Below are 25922 nucleotides of genomic sequence, written 5' to 3' on the forward strand. Positions count from 1 at the left end.
TAATGAAGTCCAAGTTGGATGCCAAAGAAGAAACACTTAACCTACCATAAATATTTATTATGTTTATGAAACATTTTACAGACTTTCAATTGGAATTGTTTTTTAAGAAGAATTGTGTGTGACCTAAGCAATTTCCTTTTTGTTCTTTGGAATTAAACTATATGTGAAATATTATAGGTGGAGAGTTATTGATCGAAAGACTAAAGTAAATAAGTATATAAAAGATTAGATTACATACATGGATGGAGATGGAAGTGACTAATAATGGGTGAGGTATGGTTAATTAATGGTGAGTGGTGAGGTGGTATCCTACATATAAGGCGTTACCAAGGACCTAAAAAGTTGTTCGTTTTGGTATAATTTTTTGGGAATCTCTACATAGAAAGAAAAGAATTGAAAGCTAGGTTAAACAGTGTCGGAACAAAAGTCTCATTCATCACGCTTAAACTCTAGACATGGCATGGCACAATCAATACACTAGGCAGTTGGTTCAAGGCACTAACTAACCAACTTATATAACCTGCCTGCCATAGACTTGCTCTAAAATATCATAAAAGTCGGTGGACGTCTTATATGCAAAGTGCAAAAGTCACATCCAAAAGACAAAGGCCAAACAAACGGCCACTATGACAAAGGCAGTCTCTCGGCAATTAGCATTATCCCAGCCGCATTCCAAATCAAATTTGAGGGCCTTTAAAGGAGAAAGAAACATTAATTAATCTGGGAAAAAGAAGTGATATCTATATGAGAGATGATTACCTCCATCAACTGCTGACCACCCTTGTTATCACACCGTGTTTCACGCAAATCATCATCATGATCATCGCAGTTATGACGTCCATAGACCTGGCATGGTGAATTCATAAAAGTACGGAACACAGTGTCCGTCCAGGTTTGTGAAGAGCAAATGTATTGGCGACGTTTACGCTGCCAGAATTCCACCCATCTAAAGATAGATTTCAATATTTAATAACTCGTAGTGGCTCATTCTTATTCAGATTTACCCCAAATCACAGTCACAATTCAAATCAGTGTGTGACATCTTTAAATCGGTAAGGAAGACACTATTGGGCAGATATGGCACAGCTCCAGTATTCGGATTTGGTATTTTCTTAAGGTTACGATTGTGATAGCGTATGTCCAATGAAATGTTACGAACACGTCCCATATACTTGAAGAAGTTCGGTGGCAAGGCTTGCAATGAGGTATTGAATAATTGCATATAGAGATAGGGCGAACGCATTCCCTAAACATAAAGGAAAGAGATCAGAGAGATTAGATTAATGATGGGGAAGGACAAGACTCACCCTTAAAATGCGCTCATTGAGATTACTAAATTGAGGTCCACTAAACGTTATATTGGTCAATTTGGATGGCAAATGTCCTTCCATTTCACGTTGCAAATCTGTTGGCATGCCCAGCTGTAGGGTTTGCATTTCCTGTGTCGGCCCCGATCCTTTTTTGACAATACGTGTAAACGGTTGCGGTGCCTCAATCCATAGTTGACGTATATTATGATGATGGCGCAACAGATGTGGAATATTAAAGTGTTCCAAATGCGAATAGGCTGTCAATTTCAGAGATCGCAAATGGGGCAAAGAGTCCAAGCAACCATATTCAAAATAGTGTAAACGGAAATTAGAAATGTCCAACATTTCCAAATCTTCGTTGACGCCATCGAAACTATTGTTGTTCAGTGAGGTAATTGGATTGCCCGATAACATAAGTCGCCTGTAAATGAATAAATAGATTGATTGATTGATTGATTGACCAATTAATTCGTTTAATTGAAGTTCATTCTTACCGTAGATGGGGTAGTGCCTGGGTCATCAGTGGTACATTAGTCAGATCATTGTTGGAGAGATCCAGCATGCGTAAATTACTCATATTGTGGGCCAATTCCTGTGGTATCGAGGGCAACTCATTGTAACCCAAACGGAATTCGCGCAGATACTTCAGACGTATTTCGGGCACAGTGCTCAGCGAGACATTCTCGAGGCCCAGTTTAATCAATGAAGTCTCCAAACCCATAAACGATTTATCCATAACCTTAAGATCTCGATTATGTGAGAGATCCAGAACGGCTAGCCTGGGCATAGTGGCAAAGACTGCATCGTCAATTCGCAATAAATAATTGTACGAAATGTCCAAATAACGAAGTGACTAAAACAAGAAACTAACATATAGTTCAACAGATGTGTGACTTCTAAGTTAAACCTACCCTAAACTTATTTGACAGATCCATACTGTGTATGGTGGAAATGAAATTGTTGGATAAATGCAGCTCACAGAGTGTTAGGGCGGCCAAACTGGACAACGATGATGAGGGTATCTTCAGGAGCATGTTGTGCGAGACATCCAATCTAAGAAAACAAAGGAAAAGCAACTTGAGTATAGAAAAGTTCAAACTGTTGATCTGCTCACTTCTCCATGCCGCCATTGTAGAAGAGATTATCTGGTAGACCTCTGAGATGATTGTATGAAAAGTCAACAATGCGCAGTCCCTGCACAGGCTTGAATATATCCTGCGGTATGTCACTTAGATAATTATGGCCAAAGAAGACCAGTTGCAGCTGCTTGGTATTCTTGAAGGCATCAAAATCCAATTCATGTATCCAATTATGGCTAAGATCCAGCCATTGCAAGTGAGGCATATTCCCAAAGACATCCCGAGTGGTGTTCTATTAAAGAGCCACAAACATTGTAAAAGATTATGAACATTATATTTCTATTCTACACACCATTAGCGAGTTGTAGCCCAAATGCAGATGTGTCAATGATATTTCCGCTGGCCGGAAGTAACCCGGATGTATTATGGAAATATTATTATGGGATAGATCCAGAATTTTTATATTCGAATGGTACATGCCTCCTGCAAAAAAAACCAAAATTTAATTAGCTATCGATTCAGTTGGATCCAATTATGTTACCATGTTCGTTACGGCCACTCCAAGAGGAGTTATACATCAATTGACGGATCTGATTGTGACTAACATTTACATTCAAATTGGATAGAGTTCCCACTTGATCAAAGTAATCAAAATTGAAATTGGGCAACTGATTGAAGGCCATATCCAGGATCTCCAATTTAGGTAGATTCTGGAAGGACTCATCTGCCAGATTGTTGAGTTTATTGCCACGCAAGCTCAGATATTCCATTTCATCTAGATTCATAAATGCACGTCGCTCCACCTTATCGATTTTGTTGTCATCCAGTTGAAGTTTTCGCAATGCCTCCAGATCAAAGAACGTATGCTGCGATATGGATGTAAGATGATTGAACCGCAACGAAATCTCCTCTAACTTGGAATGAATATCGCCCTGGAAAGTACCCTTCAGCACCTGCTCAATGCGATTGTCATGAAGCTCCAGAAGCCGCAGATTCTTAAGAAAATGGAAACTAGTGTCGCTCATACTGCTAATGTGATTATTACTAAAATCGAGCTCCTGCAGTGAAGTGAGATGACGCAAGGGCTCAGATGGCAGAGCACTGCCCGAATAACCATGTGACATTTTCAACGAGATCAGAGAGTGGCCAATCTAAAGAAGAAATTTGTTTAAGACTTGGGTCAAGACATCTAGTCGAATCTTTACCTCATGAAAGGCATCATTTTCTATACTTGAAATGCCATTCTCACTGAAATCCAAACGTTTCAATCCACGCACATGCTTAAAGGCATGCGACTGTATGCCCGATAGACTGGCTCGTGTGATCTGCAAGTCCTCCAGTTCCACACCAAAGTCCTTAAAGTCCTCCGGTCCGATTGATGTTGAACCCATGCGGGAAATCGATAGCGAGCGCATATTCCGCATTCTGGTCATACTTTTTGAAAATAAATACAAAATTTTTTGGGGTAAGGGGGAGGTGTGTGGGATTAACTGGATGTGCAAGGGATCACTTACTTGCGAAGCGTCTGTAGATTGGTAGGATCATTGCGATCACCGCTCAAGTCCAGTTTCAGTAGAGTATAATGTACGGCATTGAAGGTTTCAGTTGGTTTCTGAATTTTGATCTTGTTGTCACGCATGCTGATGACCCTATTTTTGGCACGGAAAATGTGAGTGGGAGAGAAAAACGAAAGGGTGGTAGTAGTTAGGGGTTATTATGCGGCTTTTCCCTATTCCTCACGTTCTGGGTAAGCAGGTCACACACATTGCTATACTGAAAGCTGAAGCCCCACAGCAACACAGCAATGGGTGGGCCAACAATCGGATTAGTTTGGGTTGTTTGGACGCTCACTTACCTCAAGACATCGAAATTGTTGAAGAGCTTGTGATGCAGCTTCGTTAGATTATTGCCAGAGAGATCCAGAATCTGCAGACTATTCACCAGACTATCAAATGCCACAGGCGAAATATTGGTAAGACCACAATATCTCATGTAAATCTCACGTATGCGAGCCGGTTTGAAGGCATCTTCCCTGAGCGTATGTATGGGATTTCCATCGAAGAAAGTGCGATTGACCGTGTCAAAGTATTTGAATGAATTCGGTGGCAATATCTCAATATGATTATACTCCAAATGCAAATTATCAAGATTCAGTTTTGTATTGGCCTTAATGTCATAGGTTTCGTTGCCACTCAATGACCAAATCACATTATGGGAAATGTCTAGAGTTCGCAGACTTTTCAATGGACCCAACGCATCGTAGGGTATCTCCGAAAGTATATTATCGGTGAGCAAAAGACGTGTCAGCCTCGGCATGCCATCGATGAAGACATTTTGATCGATTTCAAACAGATTATTGCCACTCAAATCAAGCGTCTCCAGTATAAGCAATCCACTGAAACTGTGCGACTGTAACATTGAGATGCAGTTATCCCGGAGTATCAATGTCTGCAGGGAATCCTCAAGGCCGCGGAACGAATCGTGCTGTATGTGCGTTATGTGATTGTAGCCCAAATCCAAATGGCGTAGCTTCTGCAAGTGTCGTATCGATTTCGATGGTATCTCTACCAGATCATTTTGCGGCAGTATCAGCTCCCATAACGAACGCTCCAAACCAGTGAAGGCATCGTCGGGAATTTCGGTAAGGTGATTACCAGAGATTTTCAATCGGTACATCCCAGTCGACTGCAAGAAGTAGGGCTCAATTTCGCGTAGACCCGTATTCTCCATGTGCAACATGAAAACCTAATATCACACAAGAAAAATAAAGTATTCCAACAAAATCAGATTTATATATAGAGAAATAGAACTGGACTGATTAGATGGCCTCACCTTAGATTGATTTACCATGCGTGGCAGTGCGGGAAATGGAACATTTTTGCAATGCACTATACCCAGATCTGTTGACGATTTGGAACAAGTGCACATCACATTGTAAGTGCAAGGCGGGTAGTGTGTCTCCTCCATTTCACGACTGAACATCGAGGCACGTGCCAGAGACATCCAGATCATAATGATGAGTGTTATGGTGAGGAAGGCATAGCCAAATTTAAAAAAGAATTCGAGACCCTAAAACAAAACAAATCCACATGGTCAAGAAAGTCAAATACATATGTTAATCCTAGATTAAAGCTCCTAACCACCATGTTCCGCCCTAGTCATAGTAAGGAGTTGCACTTGAAAGGCTACTAGAATACTTTTGCCGTATCAAATGTCCTTTGTAATATTAATCCTTGCAAAAAGAATCTTAAATGTCATTTTAAAATAGCAACAAAAATGCCTTAAGCTCTTTCTATTTTTCTTTTTTATACTTGTCCTTCTCATGATTTAGTTTCTTGAGCTAATTTAGACATATTGAATATCTGACTAAGCCAATACCAAGTCAATTTCAAAAAGAAATGCAGCAAGGATGTATGAAAATCGGAGTATTAATGTTAAAGTACGTTTTCATATATTTTTTTTAAGCAATTAAATCAAAATTATTTAAATTATAGCACAATGTTTTCTCACCATTTTCGTTAATTGGATTATAAACGCGCGACAATTGGCATTTAGAATAGGCTTTATTTAATTTAATTGTAAGTCAATTATTTAGTTGTTTCTGGTTCAATCGTCTGGCTTTGACAAAGCTTATCCTTGGTGTGCGGCAGGACACTAGAATCACCGTCACCGTCACTGTCACTGTCACTTGCACTGCAATATAACTTATATAGCTTTAGCTATGGCCGCCACCGAGAAACACGTCCGAACCGCAGCGCCTTCCACGCACGTCTGAGACTTCAGAAACGACAAATTAACCCAAAATGGTTGCATGCCACTCTAATTGGATTGTAACATATTGGCTATGTGCTACGATGACGGCGCCGTCTTCACTTAACCATTGAGCCCACACACATGCTGTGGTTTCAATTCCATTCCTTGTTTTTTTTTTTTGTGTTTTATTATTTTATGCTATATTCCATTGCATTACTTGGCCTTTTGTTTAGAATATGGTAAGCAAAACACACGAAAATGCGAGGCCGGAAAGATTTCATGCCTTTGGTTTAACCAAGGCAAATAATGCTTAGTCAATCAGCCGGATACATTTCCACCTTCAGCTGCAAAAAAATGGGTAGGAAAAAAATAACTTGTACGAATTCCCTAACATGATTTTTGCTGCGAAAAGCTGATTGTCCAACGCCACCAATGGGAAATTGCTTTCCATAAGTTCTTTAATACATATTCAAAATAATTGTCTTTGACTTTACTTAAATGACTTAATTTTACGATAGAGCCACGAATGGTAAATGCGATCTTCGATCATCTCCTTATCTGCAATGGAAATAGCATATAAATAACTAATAACTAAAAATGCCAACCCCCCTTTACGTACCATCACATTGAAAGCACTGTGCCAGCTCAGGGGGGCAAATGTTTTCCATATTGAAATAGAATGTAGTTTTGACTTCACGGAATTTGTTATCCGATTTCATGATTATACGCCGTGAATGCGGATCTTTGCCATCCAAATATTCACGTACATAATGGGCAGACAAATCAATGTCTATTGCATCGCTTAGCTTGTCATCAATTGATTCTATCAATTTAGGTTCCTTTTTCAATAACTTTGAGCAGACATCGACACAAACTAAAGATAGGGAAATTATGATTTGTAAATAACAAAATATATGTGGGATGCTTCCAGTAAAACGAATCTATTGAATCATGGAGCTCACCATTTGGTAAATTGAGATGCATCTGTAGCATCAATAGATGTTCCAAAGTGCAATGAATTTGAAATAGTTTGGACAATCGTTGCAAACTCTCGTCCTCATCGAAACGGCTATTCTTTAAGCCAGGCACATCATCGTACTTTTCCTTTCTAACGGCAGCATTAAGATGCAGCAAAGTTTTACGAGCACCTGCAGTCCCAGCTGTGGCATCGCCCCGACCACCATTATGCAGAGATTTCCGTGTCTGACCCAAACCTTGAGCTGGATCGTCTCCATTTGATTCCTCCACACCAGAGCCAGTGCAATCCTTTAATAAGCTGGAACTGCACACCTTGCTTTCTGTATAAATAAATTCATAGTCTTTGTACACCTTGTCCAGGCCAATTTCAAAGAGTAGCTCCAAAGGTTCCGCACCATTTAGACAAGGTATGGCCAGACGCCGATTAACAAGCTCTCTAATTATTTCAGCCAAACGATTCGTGTTGGTTGGAGTGTTCTAGAATCATAAACACAAATGTGATTTCGTTTCATATGTGAATTTAATATTTATGCCTACCACAATGTTGCAGCGCGCAGCGCATTGGAAAACCATGCTAAAGGCCAATTTTAGATCATGGTATGAGCCACAACCTGTAAAAATTTTAACAATTAACTTCCCCCTATCTTGAGAACAGAAAATATTTCTTACTTTTAAGTAACTCCCACAGCTTGTCGGTTAGATCCGTAATGTTCCTGAATTTGCACCGTTGAATCGCCTCCTCGAAATCAAAATCATTATGCACGTTGCCGTAGGAATCAACAAAGGGTGAAACTTCATTCATCATCTGGTTAATTGATTCACTCAATTCACCCATGTCAATACCTCGACCACAACGATAGGTGGGATCACCGCTTTGGCCCGATTTTACGTTACTATGATAGTTGACAATGTCCTCGCGTATGTAGGCCAGAATGCGCAATTGATTCATCAAATCTTGGGTGATGGGAGAGCAATTGCTCACCCGAAATATCTGTTTAAGTGACACGTCGCAGTCGCGCAAATTGATTAGCTCAGGCACTGAGCTGTGCGTCAACCAAATGCAATTCAAAGTTATGTTGGGATTCACTTGATAGTTATTCTCAATGCAGGTGTCCATCGGCTTGCCCCCAACCATAGAATGTTGGCGGGCCAGAGATTGAGCAGTGACAAAGGAGATCGGCAAGACACCCTGATATGTAAGTATGCCGCGACAGAAGTGGGTTTTATCGAACTCGTACTGGATCAACTGGGTATGGCCGAAATCGCTGCCATCACAGAGGAACCACACAGATCCTGAGCACTTTTCCCGCGGATAGCTCTCGAGGCAAATAATTTTACGAGCCATATCGACTGATAAACCGCGATGATACTCTTCCTCTGGCTTCCATGGATTTATAGCCTCCAATTGCAAATTCAACGATAGATCGCCAATGGCGTCAGCGAGACAGTCATCCCTTAAAGGACTGCCAGTCAAATCCAAATTGACATCTGAATTCCGCTCAATTGGTTTTTTCGGCGTAGTTTTCACTAGGGACGCCATCGACCGATCTTCTTTGTAGAAGAATACAATCTTTTTTCCCGCCTCCGCTTCTTGAGGACCAGCTATAGTTAGCAAATAGGAAGGAGGCGCTCCATAAGTAATAGTGTGGTTTTCCCCGTACTTGCGTAGCAAATCTGCATAAAAGTTGGCGAGGTTGGCGGACATTGTATAATTCAAATAAAAATCAAATTAATTAACAACGACAGAGTTGTCAAATTTCCCGGCGTATTCGATAATTCGACCATTGTTGTTGAGCGTATCGGCACCCGATAACAATCGATATTAATCGATGTTTTAATCGTCATCTCTATAAACAAAACCGATAACTCTGGCCGCACGTGTTGAATTCGGTTTTTGTTTTTATTTGATTGCATTTCGTTTAATTTAACAATGACAGACTTTGAAATGGAAGAAAGTGGTTCAGAATATGAATCGGAAGATAATTCTGATGCTGAAGTAAGTAAAACAAATCACAGGATGTAGGGAGCATAATCAACATTGAACATTTCATAATCTTGCTACTTTCCTTGTAGCTGCAAGCGGCATTTGAACGTGGCGATCTGAAGCCAGGACTAAATGTGGAATATTATGGAGAACGGCAGAAAGTAAACGATATTGTAAGAGCAGACATACACCTTAATTTATTATAAAGTTTATGACTAAGGTTCTTTGCATATTTCCAGGCAAAACTTCTGGCTAAAACGAAGGAATTCCGCTTGGAGTTGCCTTGGCTGGAACGTTTAGATATGATAAACAATCCAGCCCCCTTGGCTCCAGAACTAGCCGTTCAACTTGAGAAGCACGAACAGAAGCGTGCCAATCAGTTCAAAGGCAATGCAAAGATCCCATACATAAGCCCCGAAGAAGATCCCGTTCTGAATGACTTCAAGAGGGAGATGCTTTTCCATCGACAGGCCCAGAGTGCTGTGCTCGAAGGCATTCCCCGGCTCCATGAATTAGGAATAAAGACACGCCGTCCCGACGATTATTTTGCCGAAATGGCAAAATCAGATGAGCTGATGCAAAAGGTGCGATCTAATCTACAGGCTAAGCAACAGGGTCAAGCCAAATCTGAGCGCATCAAGCAAATTCGTGAACAACGCAAAATGGGCAAAATGCTAGCCAAACAGACCAAGGTGCAACGAGAAGCCGAAAAGAAGGATATGCTGGACAAGCTGAAGAAGTTCCGCAAAGGCAAGCTGAAAAATCTCGATTTCCTGGACGATGCCAAGGCCTTAGAAGCCAAGCAAAAGCAATCTGCACAGAATCGTAAACAGCGAAACAAAAAGTTCGGATTTGGTGGCAAAAAGAAGGGTCTTAAACGTAACACTAAAGCATCAGCGGCCGGCCTGGAGACGGAGGGTAAATCTCGCCGTCAACGTGGTGTCAAGGCCGGAGCGTCAGTAAACAAGCGAATGGGTAAATCGCGACGTATCAAAGCCAAAGGAAAGAAATAGATAGACCTGAAACCATGAACTTTGCATAAGCTAACTAGAATTATTTTGAACTAAAGGAACTAAAAATAAAACTACAATTAATTCAGTTTTCATTACTTTTTCCCATTTGCTTTGAATGTTTTTAGATTCTTGGGAATAGCGACTCCCACAAGAATTCTATTAACGGATCGTCTTTTTATACCAAAAAATGGTATAAAATAATTCATTTATTAAACAACTTTTTACAAATTTAAATTAGAATATAATTAACTACACTAAAGCTAATCGTTTGATATCCTTTTGCTTTTCTTCTTTTTATTTGGAACTTCGCTATCCTCGGGCAATTCAGAAATATGCTTGCGTTTTTTCTTTTTTGATTTGACATGGTCTGCAGCTGGGGTCTCCTCCTCCTGTTCCTCTTGTAAATCTTCATTTTTTTCCTTCTTTTGCTTTTTCTTCTTTTTTGGAGTTTCCTTTAATTTTGCTTCTACAGCTGGAGTCTGTTTTCCCTGAAGCTTCTCCAACATTTCTTGTTCTTGCTGCTCCTGTTCCTCTTGTAAATCTTCATTTTTTTCCTTCTGCTTTTTCTTCTTTTTTGGAGTTTCCTTTAATTCTGCTTCTACAGCTGGAGTCTGTTTTCCCTGAAGCTTCTCCAGCATTTCTTGTTCTTGCTGCTCCAAACGGGCCAACTTACCACTCAATTTCAGGCCATGACGAGCTCCTTTGTGTGCTGTTCTTCCACCACAAGCCTTAAAGAGTTCTTCATCGGTGAGGACATTGACCTTGGACACTGCAATGTCCTCCACCTTGATGGCCTGTACGGTCTCGACCTCTCCTCCATTTTGCGTAAGTAAGGTAGTCTGCATAAAGTTTTCATAAACCGTGCCGCCGACTTCCTTGTTGGCCTTATTTAGTTTGCGGGCTGAGTAGCCCTTGGTGGATATTTCTACAGCATCTTCACCCTCTTTCCGACCTGTCTTCACATGTCCATCTGTTTGCACCTGGACTTCCACATTATTTGCAGCCTCGTTGAAGCAACGCTCCCACCAATGGTCATTGAATTCTTTTGCCCGATCGACACCCAGACCGGCGTTGTCGAATTTCAAACTGGCCTTTAGAGGAGCTGCAATGCCAGTGTTGTTCTTGCCCAAACCATCGCCTTCTTTCCAGCCATATTTACTAAGAATCTTCTTTGCGAAATCCATAAAAAGCAAAACCAGCAAAATATAAACAAAGTCTGGCACGTGTGGCGGTACCTAGAGATGTGAAACCTTGTTAGAGACGGTGTAAAGCAGTTACTATTTCTCAATCTTATCGCAAGAAATCGATATTTTCTCACGAAAAAAAGGCACATCGAGTATCAACGGTTCAAGTACGCCCCATCACCAATAGCAGATTTAGCATCTCTAGCTCCCCGACAATCGATTTCAAATAAACATGCAAATCTAATGGTCTAACCGCCACCAAAAAAATTAATGGAAGAAAACCAAACAAATTAATTGATTTCATTTATACATTCATATCTTCTTTTATTTCACATTTCAGCCGCACATTTTGTATTCTGCGTTTCCTACTTTTCATTTCAAATACATGGTGATGATACTAAGTGGCAATAATAAACAAAAATTATTAACTGCATTTAAATTATTAAATATTCTCGAATTCAGTACAGGCCACATAAAATCGAATTGCCCTCGTAACACATTACACTACCACGCCCCACTCATCAACAGATCACCGCACCCTTTGATCAGAAAAAGTTGCATTCCCTGTCCTGCATCTTATGGTTTTCGGGGGGAGAGAGAGACTTATCAGGCTGAAAATGCAACAGTTCCATCTACACTTTCCTTGATGACTGGCTTGATGGTAATGCATGGTAGTGCTGATGTTCCTTGGGAGCGAGAAGTGAATTCGCTTCAATTAAAATCTAATTTCAATCTTCACAATTACTTTTCGCCTTGATTTGTTTCGTTAAAATATCGTCGATTCTACTAAACTTCGATGCTGCTGCCGCTGATGCTACGTTTTCCAATAGTTGTTAATATGCTAACTTAATTCCAAGTATGTTTTGCTTATGATCCTCCTCTCCTTCCTCCGTGACAGTGTTTTGGATGTTTTTTAAAAACAAAATTACATATATTATGTTGTGGTTGTTATTTTTTATAATTAGATAGTACAGGATGTTCTTTGTTTGCTATCAATCAATTGTTGTTTATCATTAATAATCGAAAAACGAACGCTGATGTTGTTGGTTGTTAATTGGTTGGTTGGTTTTTTCTCTATTATCTCATTGTATCCCATTACAGGACGACGAGTGGCGCGTTGTACGCAAACGCTTAGAAAGCGAACAGCAACAGGAAGGCCATCATAAGACAGAACAGACCCATAGCCTCAGACAGGGCGAATCCCAGAATAGCGTATGAGAACAGCTGCTGTTTCAACGATGGGTTTCTGGCATAACCGATGATGAGGGAACCGAATACTGTTCCGATACCAGCACCTGTTGTATTGGTTGCCATTTGTGTTGTCCGCAGGAAGAAAAAAGAGGATAAAAGCAAATATTAGTTTAAACATTCAGTTAATTCGTTAAAATTGAATTACAAGTAGGGATGCAGATGTTTTGTATAGGTATTCCTTTAAAATCTAATACCAATGACAATTTGCATTCCTACTTAAGTTAATTTTTAGTTTTTTCTTTTAGTATCCCATCCAACAAAGTGTCAAACCCTTCTTTTCTTTTAAAGTCAGTCAGTTGCAGATTAGTCTGAATTGAGTTCTGCTTTCCACTGCCTCCAAAGGAGGGTAGCTTATAGCAGCAAGCACATCGCACTAAAACGGCTGGTCACGAAAGATTTCAATGCATCCGTAAGGCGGCGGTCGAGGGGACCGCAACAAGCCAAACAGTACAGTATTTCTGGTACCTTCGCCCTGTAATCACACAGGTTTCCTGCTAGGAAATGAAGCTACACGCCAAACCCCTTTCGGATGAATTGGCATGTTGTACAAAACACACAAGCTTCGACCAATTCTCAGACCTTCCCGGGGCAAAGAGAGTAATCAGATACTCGTTATGTGTGCCCCAGATGCTAGATTGCAACTGACTGAAGAACTGACCAGGAATGACAGATTATAGTGGAGTAGGAATAGGGAAGTATATATGAATTATAACTAAATGTAAAGATGGCAACCAATACGAACCGGAACCAGCGACACCGACTGTTGCAGCACCAGCACCAATGAATTTGGCAGCCGAATCAATATCGCGCGTGACTGGAGAGGTCTGGAATGACCTGATTTGTGGCAGTAATGCAACTGGGGTTGTGTTCTGAGCGGCCAAAGTCTGGCTCTGGCTGATGACGGCGCTGCTCAATGGTCGCAAGTATTGCTTGGAGTTGGCGAGGATCTATAAAAAATTAAACCAAAAGAAATAGAGTTAAAATGGATAAATGTTGTAAAATGATTATATAAGCACAATTGAATTGTGCTTGCTTGTGTGTGTGAGATAAAACTCAGTTAAGATGGATAAGATCTTTGAATTTCAATTTGAACTATTTTAATAATTATTTGCTTTTTTTCAAATTTCTTGTCACTCTCTTTTCTTCACTCTCTTCAAGAGAGAAAGATTCTCTATGTTGCTCTTTCTTTTGGCTTGAATGGTCAGGCCAAGAGTTATGCAATCGTTAAGTAATTTTAGGTTTTGCTGACATTTTCTCAACAATTGACATTGTTGTTCTAAATATATATTATATATCACTGCCGGGATTTTCTTTAATGTTATAAACAAATGTTTAATTAACCGCTTACTCTTCCCCATGTCTCTAGCTATCAATTACTCTCTCTTTCGCTCTCTCTCTCTACACAAATGTCAAACGCATTCACCTAACCTCAACATTGATTAGAGAGCAAAGTCGGGGCCAATTTTTGGTTATACAATAGGGCATCTATAGTTTTGGGATAAAAAATTCGTTTACATCTATTACAACTATATACTATTTTATAATATAATTTAAAGGAAAACTTTCAACTTTCAAAACTCCCAACATAACCTCAAATGAATCTTATGTAACTGTATGTGTGTATTTTTTCACCGCAGGCCATTGGAAGCCACCACAGAGCAAGCGGCTAGAAGCTGCTACTAAACTTATTCGGAATAAAAAAATCAATGGCAATGCAGTTAATTACATAATTACATTAAAATTTTTATCTCACACACACATGGACTACACAATTGTTGTAAATTTTATACTTACGGCGCTCCTGGCAACGGGGGCAATGCGAGAGACTGTCGACACGAACATTTTTAGTTGATTTCTTTTTTTTGGATTGGCTTACGACAAAACTTGAAGCTAGCGCACGGAGCTCTGCAAAAAGATATAAATTATTGAGATTAATCTAACTGTAAACTGTTTTGCGAAAATGTTAATCCGCCGCTGCTGCCGCCTTGCGATGTTAGTTACGTAATGCAGGGAAAATTTTCAACTTTTCACTAATATTCTTACAAATCTCACTGAATGTGACAACACTTTGGGTCTAGTTGGTTGCTTTTCACTTCTATTCTTAATAATTAATTGCAAATTATTGAAAAAAATTCAATTTGAAAACTTTTGCTGTGACGCAACGACTGGTCTCACGCATACAGCTACAATTTGACAGTTCTCTTGTGACACGTGTGTGTGAGTGCCGCAAAATGGCGACAATATCTCTAGATAAAATACATTTTTCACTGCATTAATTTACACTTTTTCACTAAAATGCATTTGATTTTTATGAGATTTTTTTTTTATCATTATTCAACCATTGGCTGGGGGTGCTCCGCTGGCAGCAGCTGACCAACATTTTTCTCTTTAATTTATTAAGCGCTAGAGCAACAGCGAACTCACTTCGAACAAACCCTTAACAACAGTGGAACGGTATTGAACGCGAAATATAACGTTACCCTATGTCTCTATGCAAAATCTTGGCTGCATGGTGAATTGGAATGCTGAGGCGGACTGGAAGCGGTGCGCGCGCATATTTGGTTATCGATAATGCATCAGTGTGATAATTACTGAACATAGTTTAACATTCATAATAATTTAGGATTACTTATTAAACTTACTCTGACTCTAGTTTCTGGTAATTACTTTAAATTGTCCAACTAGCCTGCAATTTGCGGCTGATTGCAAAATGGAATTATCGAATATTCGATTAGTCACTGGAAGGAGAGAGCCAGAGGTTTCTTAACGCCGGTATATTTATTAAAGGATTCTTTGAACTATATCTGCTTTGATACCAGAAACGTTTTAACAAATCAATTAGTATATCAATGATTGTCAGCCGCAAATGTCAAAAACTTACTCGATATATACAGTGTATCGATAGCAAACAGGGTTGCTTTGAGAACTCGTGAGTCGGCAGCCCATTTCTGGCCACTTATTCACCACATCGTGTCGTTGGGTGTCTACGTCACGTCGTTTCAAATATGTTTTGAATTTATTTGCCAAATTGAGCCAAACGCAATCGTTACAGAATGCTGTAAGTAATCTAGTTTTCAATTGTAGTCTGTATCTTGGCCATGTGAATCCCGAAAATAATTCTCGAATTTCCCCTCACCCTTTTCCCTGAATTGCATAACAGCAGCGTTTGTGCCTGAGTGTGTGTGTGTGTGTGGCACGCCAAGCGAGACAGAAAGAGAGCGAGAAATTCACCACACCACGCAGCAGCAGCCCAGCTACATAAGAAGCACGACCTGTGACAGTGACTGGAAGCCACGCGGTTAATATATATCATATGCGAATTTCGCTGCATTTATAAGAAACCAGATGTTAATTTAGTATTCATCTGGGAATAAGTAAATTACAACGAAGTTCAGAGTTCAACAAAAACCGCCCAGCATCTTCAAAAACTACAACAAATATGTTACGCTGCTGACTATCGATAACATACACAAACACTCGATAGTCATCGCAATACATATATCGCTACACACACACAACAGTATTCATTCGAACAATTTTACATAACAACTACAAGCACATATAGGGGCAGTCACAGTGTACGACTCGAGTGATATGGCCGTGTTCCTGATCAACGTCTGCAAATATAATGGCTGCGGCATCACATTTCCAAGTTTAAGCGATCTAATATCACACATCGAGGACACCCACATAGGTGAGCAATCCCAGCAGCCAAGCAATTTACTGCAAATTCATAACCGAAACAGTGGAATATCCGTATCATGTCGCGTGATGCGACGCGACGCTAACCGAAGCGTCGTTGGGGCGGCGTATAAACGGTGTTTTGTTTATTTTAATATTTACTAAATACATGTGTGCGTGTGTTTGTGAGAACGCGTGTGCTTGTGTGTGTGTGTGTGCAAGTGTGGTGAATTAAATTTTGCCGCAAAAGCAAACAAAATTTAATTAGAATTGACATGAAAATCAATACACATATAGATGACCCAGACCTACCTATTTACCCATATCAAAATGCATGCCACATTCACATTATTTTAATGTAGTTTTACCTGTGCACGCCCAGGCGCTTGGACCATTAACTGACTCTCCGCTCTCTTTTTGACCATGATCTCCTTGAACTGTTATTGGTGGGAGCGAGAACGAGCGAGCGAATGAGTTGTATTTGCAACAAAACAAAGCCAAGCAAAAAGCCGGTGATCCATTCAACAATAACAAGAACAACAAGCAAACTCATTTATGTACGTGTGTGTGTGTTTGTGTGTGAGTGTGTAGTTGTATAGGTGAAGACGGCCAACACGGCAGCCGCAAAGCAGCAGCATCATCACCGGCTAAATTGTGCGCCCTTTTTTGTTTTTTTTATTGCTGTGACCGTGTGTGTTACCTGTTCTTGGCTTGGCTTGGCGTGGGTTTTTGGGTTTTTTCTGTTGAATTTTAGCGCGAATTGGTCGGCAGGTGTTGCAGTTGCAGGTGCATCAAAGACCCATAGAAAATATTAAAGATGAATGTTCTAATTTTGCTTAAAGCACTAAGATCGGAATCGGAAGTCATTTAAATATTAGCTTTGATTGATTTATTATATCCCCAGCCCACTCCACCCGCAATAATCCACAATTGTTGGCAATCAATTCCTGTCAGTCAGATACACGTGACTTGAGGTCCCAATTTCCCTCCCATTAATCATGCCATGCCGGCTGTCAGTGCAGGCTCCACCCAAAAAAAACTCCACCCGCCCGGTGTATATGCTTACATGTGTACTCAAAAACACATAGTTTCTAATTTTAGCGCTGTTACTTTTGCCCAGGTAATGGGAAGCTCTCATGAAGGAGGCGGCAAAGACGGAGGCAGCAGCAGTATAAATCAATAAAATTAAGCTCAGTGTTGCCACTACGCTTGAATTGTGTCGGTCGGGGGTTTTTGGGGGTGTGTGCGTGCGTGTGTGTGTGTGTTTGTTTGGATTGAGTGCGTTAAGATGGGGTGGGTTACTGGTGGTGGTGATTGGTGATGGTGGTGCAACCGCTTTACATATATATAGGGGTGGCTACCCCCAGGCTCAGCTGACTGTTACAGTTACGATGGCAGCTGTTTGATAACGGTCAACAGACACACACATACAAACACGCACACATTTGCCCGGGTCACAAACATTACATAAAGTTACGATATACATACACTTACATATACGCCCACATGGCAACTGGATATGTACATATACATATACGTATATCCATGTCAGCAAACTTACGGATTATAAATGCCTATCATTTCATTATCTCGAAGGACATTAGATGTGTAGGTGGCCTGGTTGCTGCTACTACTGGTCTTGTTACGTCTTATCAAAGTACATGTACAATTGTGCGAGGGCTGCTGGAGAAGCTCGTTGAATATTTTATTGACAACCCTTTAAAGATATATTCACAAAACATCTAGAAATTCTCATTCATCTTGGGTTTCAGCCTCTGAACATTTGTTACAGCCAGTTATTTCTTGTAATGTTGCTTTTGTCTGAAACTTTTAAGGCAGCCCTCTGTTTATGTGTAAGGGGCGTTGGCGCTGCTACTGCTGTTCGTTTACTTACCCCGGGCGAGCAACAACAATCTCGATTTCAGATGGTTAGGGGGCGACGGGGATAAGACCTTCAACATTTGTCCTTTCTGCACAGTTGCCAGGCACCTGTTGTGCTCTAGTTAGCTTATGACTACATAAAGCTCCCGCCTTATCCCTCCATATCATCTATCCTGTTGTTATCGATAACTCGGAGGCTTGTGCGCGCCCATGGTTGAAATTTAAAACTCTTACAATAACTTCTCAAAATTCTGACTTTCAATAATTCAATGCCAAATGCCAAATCAACAGGCCTTTGCTCAGAAAGTGCAATGCAAGACTCAAGTCATTGACTTGTCGGTCATTTTTTATATATATTTTTTAATGTTTATCAAGTTTCAGGCAAATTCTCGTTTCAAATGAATTGGAAAAAGTTTTGCCCCCCCAAAAAAATAAACCAAAACAAAACAGAACAACTTGTACAAACAAATTGATAAATATACTAGATATGTGTGCATATACATATGTATGTATAAATATATATGCATATTTGTATACGTGTGTGTAATTATTATCTGTTAAAAAATTTTTTGCAACAAGTGCATGACTCACTCACATGGCAAAGGCAGACGACGACGACGGCAGCGACAACAACAAAAACATCGCGGCATCTGGGTTTATTTTGTTTTTCAAATGATATCTATACATTTTGTATACATATACAGCACATATGTACATATATACCTATATGTTCACATACAATTACTAGATCTCAAAACAAAATGCGTTGCTGCGTACAGCACACAGATATACACGTGGATGGACCCCCCCAAAGTCGTCTCACCTAACCAAGAAGGTGACAGACTTGACTGCTTAAGGTTATCATAACTAGCGAAAGCAAAAAAAGAAACTGACACCAATAAATATTTTTATAAATTTTCGACTTTTGGTAACTTCAATGTAATTTAATGTCATATCAGCATATAATGTTAAGCTGCATTATAATGGTGAACTGTCAAGATCTGCCTATATACCCCTTTTAAGTGCTAAGGCTACAGGGTATACGCAACTCACCGAAAATAGGGATGAAACGCAATAATTTAAAACTAAACTAACTTTATGACAAGTACGTGAAATTATGTGCACGATCAATACTGTATTTATTGTGAGGTGACCTTTCCCCATGAACAATTTGCGATATGCAATGGAATATTGAATTATAATATGATTTAAGTATTTAAAAATCCTGCATATATATGCATTGGAGGGGGGATTGTGGCCATATGCGTCATGAGGATGAAATGGCGGGTCGAGCACGTAGACATCAACATCATCGTCATAATCATAATCATCGTTAGCATTCCGGCAAATGTTTTTAATCGCCATCTGATAAGAGGACGATAGGGACAAAAGCATAGCCATATATACATATAATATATATGTTTCTCTATATATATTCAATATGTATTATACACACAACTTAATTAATGGCATATGTTTTATATTTGCACGCCAATTTTAGCGTTAATGAAAATAAGTGTGTGACTGTGTGTGTGTGTGTGTGTTTGCTTGCAGCTCGTTATTGAACCCTTTATCTTTCCCTTTATTTCATTTTGTACAAGGGTAGAGGTTGCCATAATGTCTAGATCGTATAATATTTGTCTTTATTCAATCCCATATTGATCAATCACTGTTTCCGAGGGGAGAATGAGTCAAGCAATGTGTGACACAGTTACGCACTTAAATCATTTAATTGATAAATAAAAAGTGGGCTCTAACATATGCAGGCACACAAATACACACTCTCACACTCACACACACACACACGCATACACACGACTTTTCAGTGCGCTGTACAAATTGGGGCTTTTGGGAGGTTATGTTGCTCACATGTAGCTCAGATAAGTCACCTGTGCGCAGTTATTATGCATTCATTTGTTGATTAAACAAAACGATGAGCTTATGTTTTGGTTGTAGCGATAAGATAAGCATATAACCCATCCAATCGCAGTCTGATCTCTACGCCCATGTTTCACCGGGGGTCTCTCTAAGCCTTTGTAACACAAAAAACACTCAAATTTTTTGAGAAATAAGCGATTAAAGTGCTTAAAGGCGACAAAAGTGTATATACACTTCGGTTAGTCTCAGTTAACTTTATTATAACCTATTTATTATAATCTTAACCTTTTCATAATAAATGATTTTGTGCATTGACGTCATTTCAACTTGTTTCAATGCAAATGTTGTTGTAATTTATTAAGTAAAAAGAAACCGCTCACTTTTCTAGTTATACGAGAACGCTTTAGCTGACAAATATCAGGGTAAATATTAACATATTTCTCATTGATCGTTTCAGACTATGATCCTAAGGTGGTTGAACAGAAGGAGCAGGCCCAGCCTGCTTGTTTACCCTTAAGCTATGTCCTGCGTTTCGTTTCGGAAGACACACGAAAAGAGGCTGCCACTTTTCTGTCTAATGCAGCGTCGGCGGCAACTGCCAACAATAACACAAACACAGGTGGCAATGGAGCCGGCGGCGGCGGCGGTGGTGGTCATGGTAATGGCCATGTGGAACTCAAACGCAAGCTGGCCATTAAACATCACAGCTACAGCATGTCCTCATCAAATCGCAGCAATACTCCCACAGGTAAATACCAAGTAACAAGCCAAAATGAAATTGGATTAACATGTTTCTCTCTCTTTGTCTCTCCATTGTCTAGGTAGCGAAATGGATGAGGATGAAATGGTGGTCACCGAATCGGAGGACAGCGATGATTCATGGACCACTGAGGAATTTAGCTCAGAGTTTATAATGCGTTATGGCAGCAGGTTAGTGCAAGACATTTGACCCGCATGCGATACAGTAGTTTTATATTTCCTCCTCTCACTCTCTCTTCTCTCTCTCTTCGAAAACAAATAGGCATTCCGGTGGTGGCAGCAATGGCACGCCAGGCAATGAGAAACCATTTGCTTGCCCTGTGCCTGGCTGCAAGAAGCGTTACAAGAATGTGAATGGCATAAAATACCATTCCAAGAATGGCCACAAAAAGGATGGCAGGTGAGATAGTTTGCTCTAAAGTAATGTAGATGTAGTAAGGAACAGGCAAAAGTATATATTAATATTTGTTGAGTAGTCGAATGTTGGGAATAACATGAGAATTTATTGTGGTTAAAATGCTGGTGATTAACGTTCTTAGGAAATCTTTTTAAATATCAGCATTTTGTTCAGGCAGTTTTTATACATTTATTTAGAATTGAATCCATATCAAATGTGGTAAACTAATTTGTTTTGTATTATTTTTATACAGGGTGCGCAAGGGCTATAAATGTCATTGCGGCAAGAGCTACAAGACGGCTCAGGGTCTGAAGAATCATGCCCTGTTGACTCACAATAGTCAGCCGGAGACTGTGCTGACTACTCAGCAAGTGGCCAATGCGGCAGCCGCTGGTGTGATTAACACTAGCAGCAGTACGGCATCAACACCCAATCCTATTCCTCCGCTTGCTGCTACACCCACGCCGACTCATATCCAACGTAGTGCATCCCCATCGCAACAATCATTGGGATCGCTGAGCCCGTCGAGCATTAGCAATATGTCGAGCAGTGCTAGTAGTTGTCATGGTGGCGGCGGTAGCAGCAGTTTATCGAGTAATCACAACAACAATTTGCTTCAGCAGCTGACGGTGACAAATCTGCCAAATGTCCAACCGCAGCAGCAGCAGCAACAGCAGCAGCAGCAGCAACATCAAAATGGCAGCTTAGCAACAGGTAACAACAACAACAGCAACAACAACAATTTAATGCGCAGCACACTCGGTTTAGTATCAATTAAAACCACTAGCAACAACAATTGCAACAATAATCCAAAGTCTGTTAGCAATTTAATGGCTGCCAATGCAACGGCCAATAAGATCCTCAAATTGGCCACCAATGTGGCAAATGGCGTTGTCGCTGCTCCACCGCATGTGGTGGATATTGTTCAGCAGCACAAAATCATTGAAAATTCGGTTAAAACGGCAGTAGCAACAAATAGTCAGACAATGGTTAATAACAATAACAACAACAATAATAATAATAATAATGTCAATAAAATGCCATTGCCCAATTTGGTTAATCTGGGCATATTGACGCCAGCGACTTCACCCACCAAAAATACACAAACGCTGACCTTTACAACTACCACCAGCAGTAGCAACAACAACAATAGTATTAATAATGGTCAACAACAACAACAGCAGCAGCATACAATACATAAGCAGAAAACAAACATTTTGTTGCTACAACAGGATGGAAATAGTACAGGAACGCAGGTTATACAGATGCCAATAGCCATGCAGCAACAGGTGCAGCAACAACAACAACAACAGCAGCACCAGCATCAACAACAACCACAACAACAACAACAACAACATCAACATGTCTTGCCAATTAGCCCAACAAGCAGCAAAAGTAGCTCGCCCACGCCACAGCAACAACAACAAGTCAAGAAAATAACTGTACTGGAACCCATGGACACAGATGAGCCTCAAAATGTGGTTACTGCCGCCGTCGTTGCCAATGAGTCCAAAGAGGAGACAACAGCAGGGACTTTAATATCCTCAAATATGGAAATTATTGGAGCTACTGTTATTAACGATGCTACGTAGCCTATACTAAAGCAGCTACTAATGCATCGTAAATTAACGCTAGATCTTGGATCAACGACGACGACGACTACGACCACCTAACCCATCCTAAATACGCCTGCTAATCTAACAATGATTAATTATATCTATAATAGTATACGATGAATCAGAGCACTTTCTCACTATATTTCTGACAGACGACTTTCTCCCCTCCCCGCTCCCTCCTTCATATGTAAAATGTACTCATTTTAAAGTCAAACTCACCAAAACACACAAATTATTAGAAACATTTCATAGACTGCTATTGCGCTTAATGATTTTCATTTAACACATACACTCGCACGATTCCCATTAAAGTATTGTGCAATATGATAATTTTGTATAATTTATCTCTACACACACACATACATATATATATACAAACATATATCTAAAACCTTTAATGATTATCATCATTCTTGCATTAAACTATATACAACGGCTGATCTCCTCCTTAATTTAATTTAGAGCATTAAAAAGAAAAAATTCTCATAAAAACAAAATGAAAACAAAATGAATGATTTAAATGTTTAAAATCAATTCAACAACAAGAATCAAGTATTATTAATATTTTAAGCTTTAGAAAAATGAATTTAATTTTATATAAAAAAAAAAAAACTTTATTGTATCATTAAATTAAGTCATCGGCAACCGCTCATTAACACACAGATATACGTATATGTCTATATATATATATTTATACATTTCCAAACTGAAACTTTAGTGCAATGTTTTGTTTATATATTTTATTTTATTTTTTCAAACTTTTTGTATATCTGGGACCGACATAATACGAGAACCCTTATTAAATATATGCAATTTTAAATGTAAAAACCACACGAAAGATAATCAATATTTTGTAATCTTTATATTTATTTTGAAATTTATATTTTGTAAGACTTTGCTGCAGTTTGTTTTGAAAAACGCGAATGCTAGAAACGAAATTCATCAGGAGCTATAACAGAGTTTTAAGAATTTGATTTAATTAATCTAAACAATAGTTTTAAATATTTTATTTAAGATTTTATTCTGTATCCGATCTTTTATGATGAGTCCCTGCTTTCATTTTCTTAATGAAATTGGTTTCTACTTTTATATTATGGATTTAGTTTTTCTATTTCTCTTCTTTTTTTTTGTTTTAAATTTTTATTTTATGTTTTTTTTCGTTACTTCTTGTTTCCTTTTCTTTCTACTTATTGCAGAAACCTCTTACTCCTGCTTATACACCAACAACAACAGCAACCACAACAACAATAGCAACAACAGCAGCGACAGCAACAGCATCAAACAGCAGCAAATAGTTGTAGGCAAAAGACTCGCCCATACTACAAACAGCTCCACCACCACCAAGTCGTCACCCATGCAAATCTCACCCACCTTCATTGAGCACAAGTATTCCGCTTTGGCCATCAAAGAGAAATTCTTTTCGAATTTGCGTGCCGTCTCCTCTAAAACGGCGGCATCAGCAGCCGGCTCTGGCCCGTGCAGCGATAACATTGAGATGGTGGGTTCAGCTGGTGGCGGCGGCGGCGGTGTTGGCGTTGGAGCTGGTGGCGGTGGTCTGCGAACTGTTGCTGCTGTGGGTCAAATGTGCGCTCTGCAGAACGAGCACATACACCAAAATCTCTACAAGAAAACTATCAATTGAGTGAGGGAGGAGAAGAGACGAGACAGAGAGCAAAAGCTAGAGCGAGTTGGCTGTGATGAACTATTAATATAATATATTAACAAAAACGGAAAGGCAGAAGCAAGAGGATTCGTCAATAAGGCAGATGGAAAGAGGACAGAGGAGCAGTAGCGGATGACACTACTATGGCTAGGATGTCTAAACCGTTTGAATGAGTTTTCAACTCTGGCTTCCACGTTGCAAAATATCATCAAATATATATATATATATATATGCATACATATAAATTCCATGCAATTTAATTTGCAAACTACAATATATTAAAGAATTAATCTCAAGAAATCTTAAGCAGAGACAAAAAAGAAATCAATAACATAAACCATAAACCACCTATGAAATAGCTTCTCTAACTGAATAATTCGTAGGATAATTCGTACAAAACAACAACAACAAAAAAAGAAAAAAATGTAAAACAAAAAAAAAAAAGAAGAAAAAAGAAAAAACAAACAAATTAACATACAAAATTTAGTAAATATATTTGAAGAGATGCTTCTTCAACTAGTCATTACTGTAGTTAAATTAAATGTTTCGATTTTTTGATTTTGATGATATACAAAAAAGAAAAGAAAAACACTCAATTGGGTAATTGATTAGCTGCTAACACTAAAACTACCTATATCCATCCAATTCTCACCTCTACTATCCAATAATATTTATTGTAAAAATCAGAGGTTATCGTTCGTTATTGTTAATCAACTACCCAGAAGAAGAAGAAAACAAAGAAAATTTAATATTGGCAAAACACAGTTAATTGGTAACACTTTCTTGATAATAAGATTTAGTAAAATTTTCAATAGCTACGATGTTTCCCCTGCGAACTTCGGCAAAAAAAAAAAAAGAAATAAATATACATATATATATATATATTTATAATATTGGGAAAAAAATATTCGAATATAAAAGAAGAAACAAAGACCAACAAAAAATAAAAACTGAGAAAAAAAAAACAAAAGAAATGAAAAACTAGCTAGCTAAAAACGTTTATGGAATTCCACACACAAAATGGAAATGGAAGCTGGGGGAATCTGCAATTGTTTCCGATCGATTAAAAGTCCCCTCTCCTCCATACCCCCGCAAAAACAACAACAACAAAACAAGAAAAAAAATAACTATGGTAGTTATAGTATTATGTAATTATAAATTATGTTTAATTTATCTGTATATGTGTGTGTAATAATGATGTATTGTAATTATATAATGCAAAGTTTAATCGTCCTTAAATGTAAAAAAAAGAAACAAAAAAAAAACAAAAAATTCATCAACCACAAATGAAGAAACGAAAAAATATAGTTATTAATGTTTTCATTGAAAGTATTTCAACATCCAAAATTCAACTTTCTAACAACAAAAGTAATAAGTAATTGGGTTCCTTATGCATCATCAGAATCAGAACAAATTAATTGAAATTTTTAAATATATATATATACAAGAAGTAATATAAAGTATAAAATATAATAATATTAATAGTAATATACAA

The 25922-nt window shown here is 38.9% G+C and overlaps 6 protein-coding genes across 8 annotated transcripts; 2 read left to right on the plus strand and 4 right to left on the minus strand.

Annotated features, from left to right (window-relative positions):
* Positions 1 to 36: 36 nt before the first annotated feature.
* On the minus strand, positions 37 to 6164 carry LOC6649551 (chaoptin). Its single transcript, XM_002071966.4, has 14 exons — positions 5900 to 6164; positions 5222 to 5458; positions 4245 to 5134; positions 3904 to 4038; positions 3595 to 3823; positions 2931 to 3540; positions 2742 to 2872; positions 2425 to 2681; positions 2222 to 2363; positions 1805 to 2163; positions 1308 to 1731; positions 1005 to 1246; positions 760 to 946; positions 37 to 691 (listed from the first exon to the last, which is right to left on the minus strand). Exons 1-14 carry the CDS (start codon positions 5900 to 5902, stop codon positions 590 to 592), a joined length of 3948 nt encoding a protein of 1315 aa, XP_002072002.3. The 5' UTR covers positions 5903 to 6164; the 3' UTR covers positions 37 to 589.
* A 418-nt stretch (positions 6165 to 6582) lies between these two features.
* LOC6649380 (protein zwilch) lies at positions 6583 to 8858 on the minus strand. The gene is made up of 5 exons (XM_002071967.4): positions 7790 to 8858; positions 7658 to 7731; positions 7105 to 7597; positions 6762 to 7016; positions 6583 to 6700 (listed from the first exon to the last, which is right to left on the minus strand). The coding sequence occupies exons 1-5, from the start codon at positions 8823 to 8825 to the stop codon at positions 6633 to 6635; spliced, it is 1926 nt and encodes a 641-aa protein (XP_002072003.2). The 5' UTR covers positions 8826 to 8858; the 3' UTR covers positions 6583 to 6632.
* Positions 8859 to 8965: 107 nt separating this feature from the next.
* LOC6649381 (probable rRNA-processing protein EBP2 homolog) lies at positions 8966 to 10202 on the plus strand. Its single transcript, XM_002071968.4, has 3 exons — positions 8966 to 9116; positions 9194 to 9277; positions 9344 to 10202. The coding sequence occupies exons 1-3, from the start codon at positions 9051 to 9053 to the stop codon at positions 10115 to 10117; spliced, it is 924 nt and encodes a 307-aa protein (XP_002072004.1). The 5' UTR covers positions 8966 to 9050; the 3' UTR covers positions 10118 to 10202.
* LOC6649382 (G patch domain-containing protein 4) lies at positions 10199 to 11371 on the minus strand. 2 transcript variants are annotated; one of them, XM_023179644.2, is made up of 2 exons: positions 10738 to 11371; positions 10199 to 10605 (listed from the first exon to the last, which is right to left on the minus strand). In XM_023179644.2, exons 1-2 carry the CDS (start codon positions 11299 to 11301, stop codon positions 10378 to 10380), a joined length of 792 nt encoding a protein of 263 aa, XP_023035412.1. In that variant the 5' UTR covers positions 11302 to 11371; the 3' UTR covers positions 10199 to 10377. The 2 variants fall into 2 exon arrangements, with proteins under 2 accessions (XP_023035412.1, XP_002072005.3); XM_002071969.4 differs by having other exon boundaries at positions 10199 to 11371.
* An 860-nt stretch (positions 11372 to 12231) lies between these two features.
* Positions 12232 to 15342, minus strand: LOC6649383 (ATP synthase lipid-binding protein, mitochondrial). Of its 2 annotated transcripts, none has more exons than XM_023179802.2 (4): positions 15195 to 15342; positions 14347 to 14457; positions 13295 to 13499; positions 12232 to 12596 (listed from the first exon to the last, which is right to left on the minus strand). In XM_023179802.2, exons 2-4 carry the CDS (start codon positions 14392 to 14394, stop codon positions 12433 to 12435), a joined length of 417 nt encoding a protein of 138 aa, XP_023035570.1. In that variant the 5' UTR covers positions 14395 to 14457; positions 15195 to 15342; the 3' UTR covers positions 12232 to 12432. The 2 variants fall into 2 exon arrangements, with proteins under 2 accessions (XP_023035570.1, XP_002072006.1); XM_002071970.4 differs by lacking the exon at positions 15195 to 15342 and adding an exon at positions 14977 to 15048.
* A 160-nt stretch (positions 15343 to 15502) lies between these two features.
* LOC6649385 (homeobox protein 5) lies at positions 15503 to 24969 on the plus strand. Its single transcript, XM_015177067.3, has 7 exons — positions 15503 to 15610; positions 15713 to 16246; positions 20450 to 20740; positions 20814 to 20922; positions 21014 to 21151; positions 21402 to 21862; positions 23961 to 24969. Exons 2-7 carry the CDS (start codon positions 16147 to 16149, stop codon positions 24404 to 24406), a joined length of 1545 nt encoding a protein of 514 aa, XP_015032553.1. The 5' UTR covers positions 15503 to 15610; positions 15713 to 16146; the 3' UTR covers positions 24407 to 24969.
* The last annotated feature ends 953 nt before the right edge of the window (positions 24970 to 25922 follow it).

The sequence above is a fragment of the Drosophila willistoni genome, chromosome 3R, assembly GCF_018902025.1.
Source record: "Drosophila willistoni isolate 14030-0811.24 chromosome 3R, UCI_dwil_1.1, whole genome shotgun sequence".
Lineage (NCBI taxonomy): Eukaryota > Metazoa > Arthropoda > Insecta > Diptera > Drosophilidae > Drosophila > Drosophila willistoni.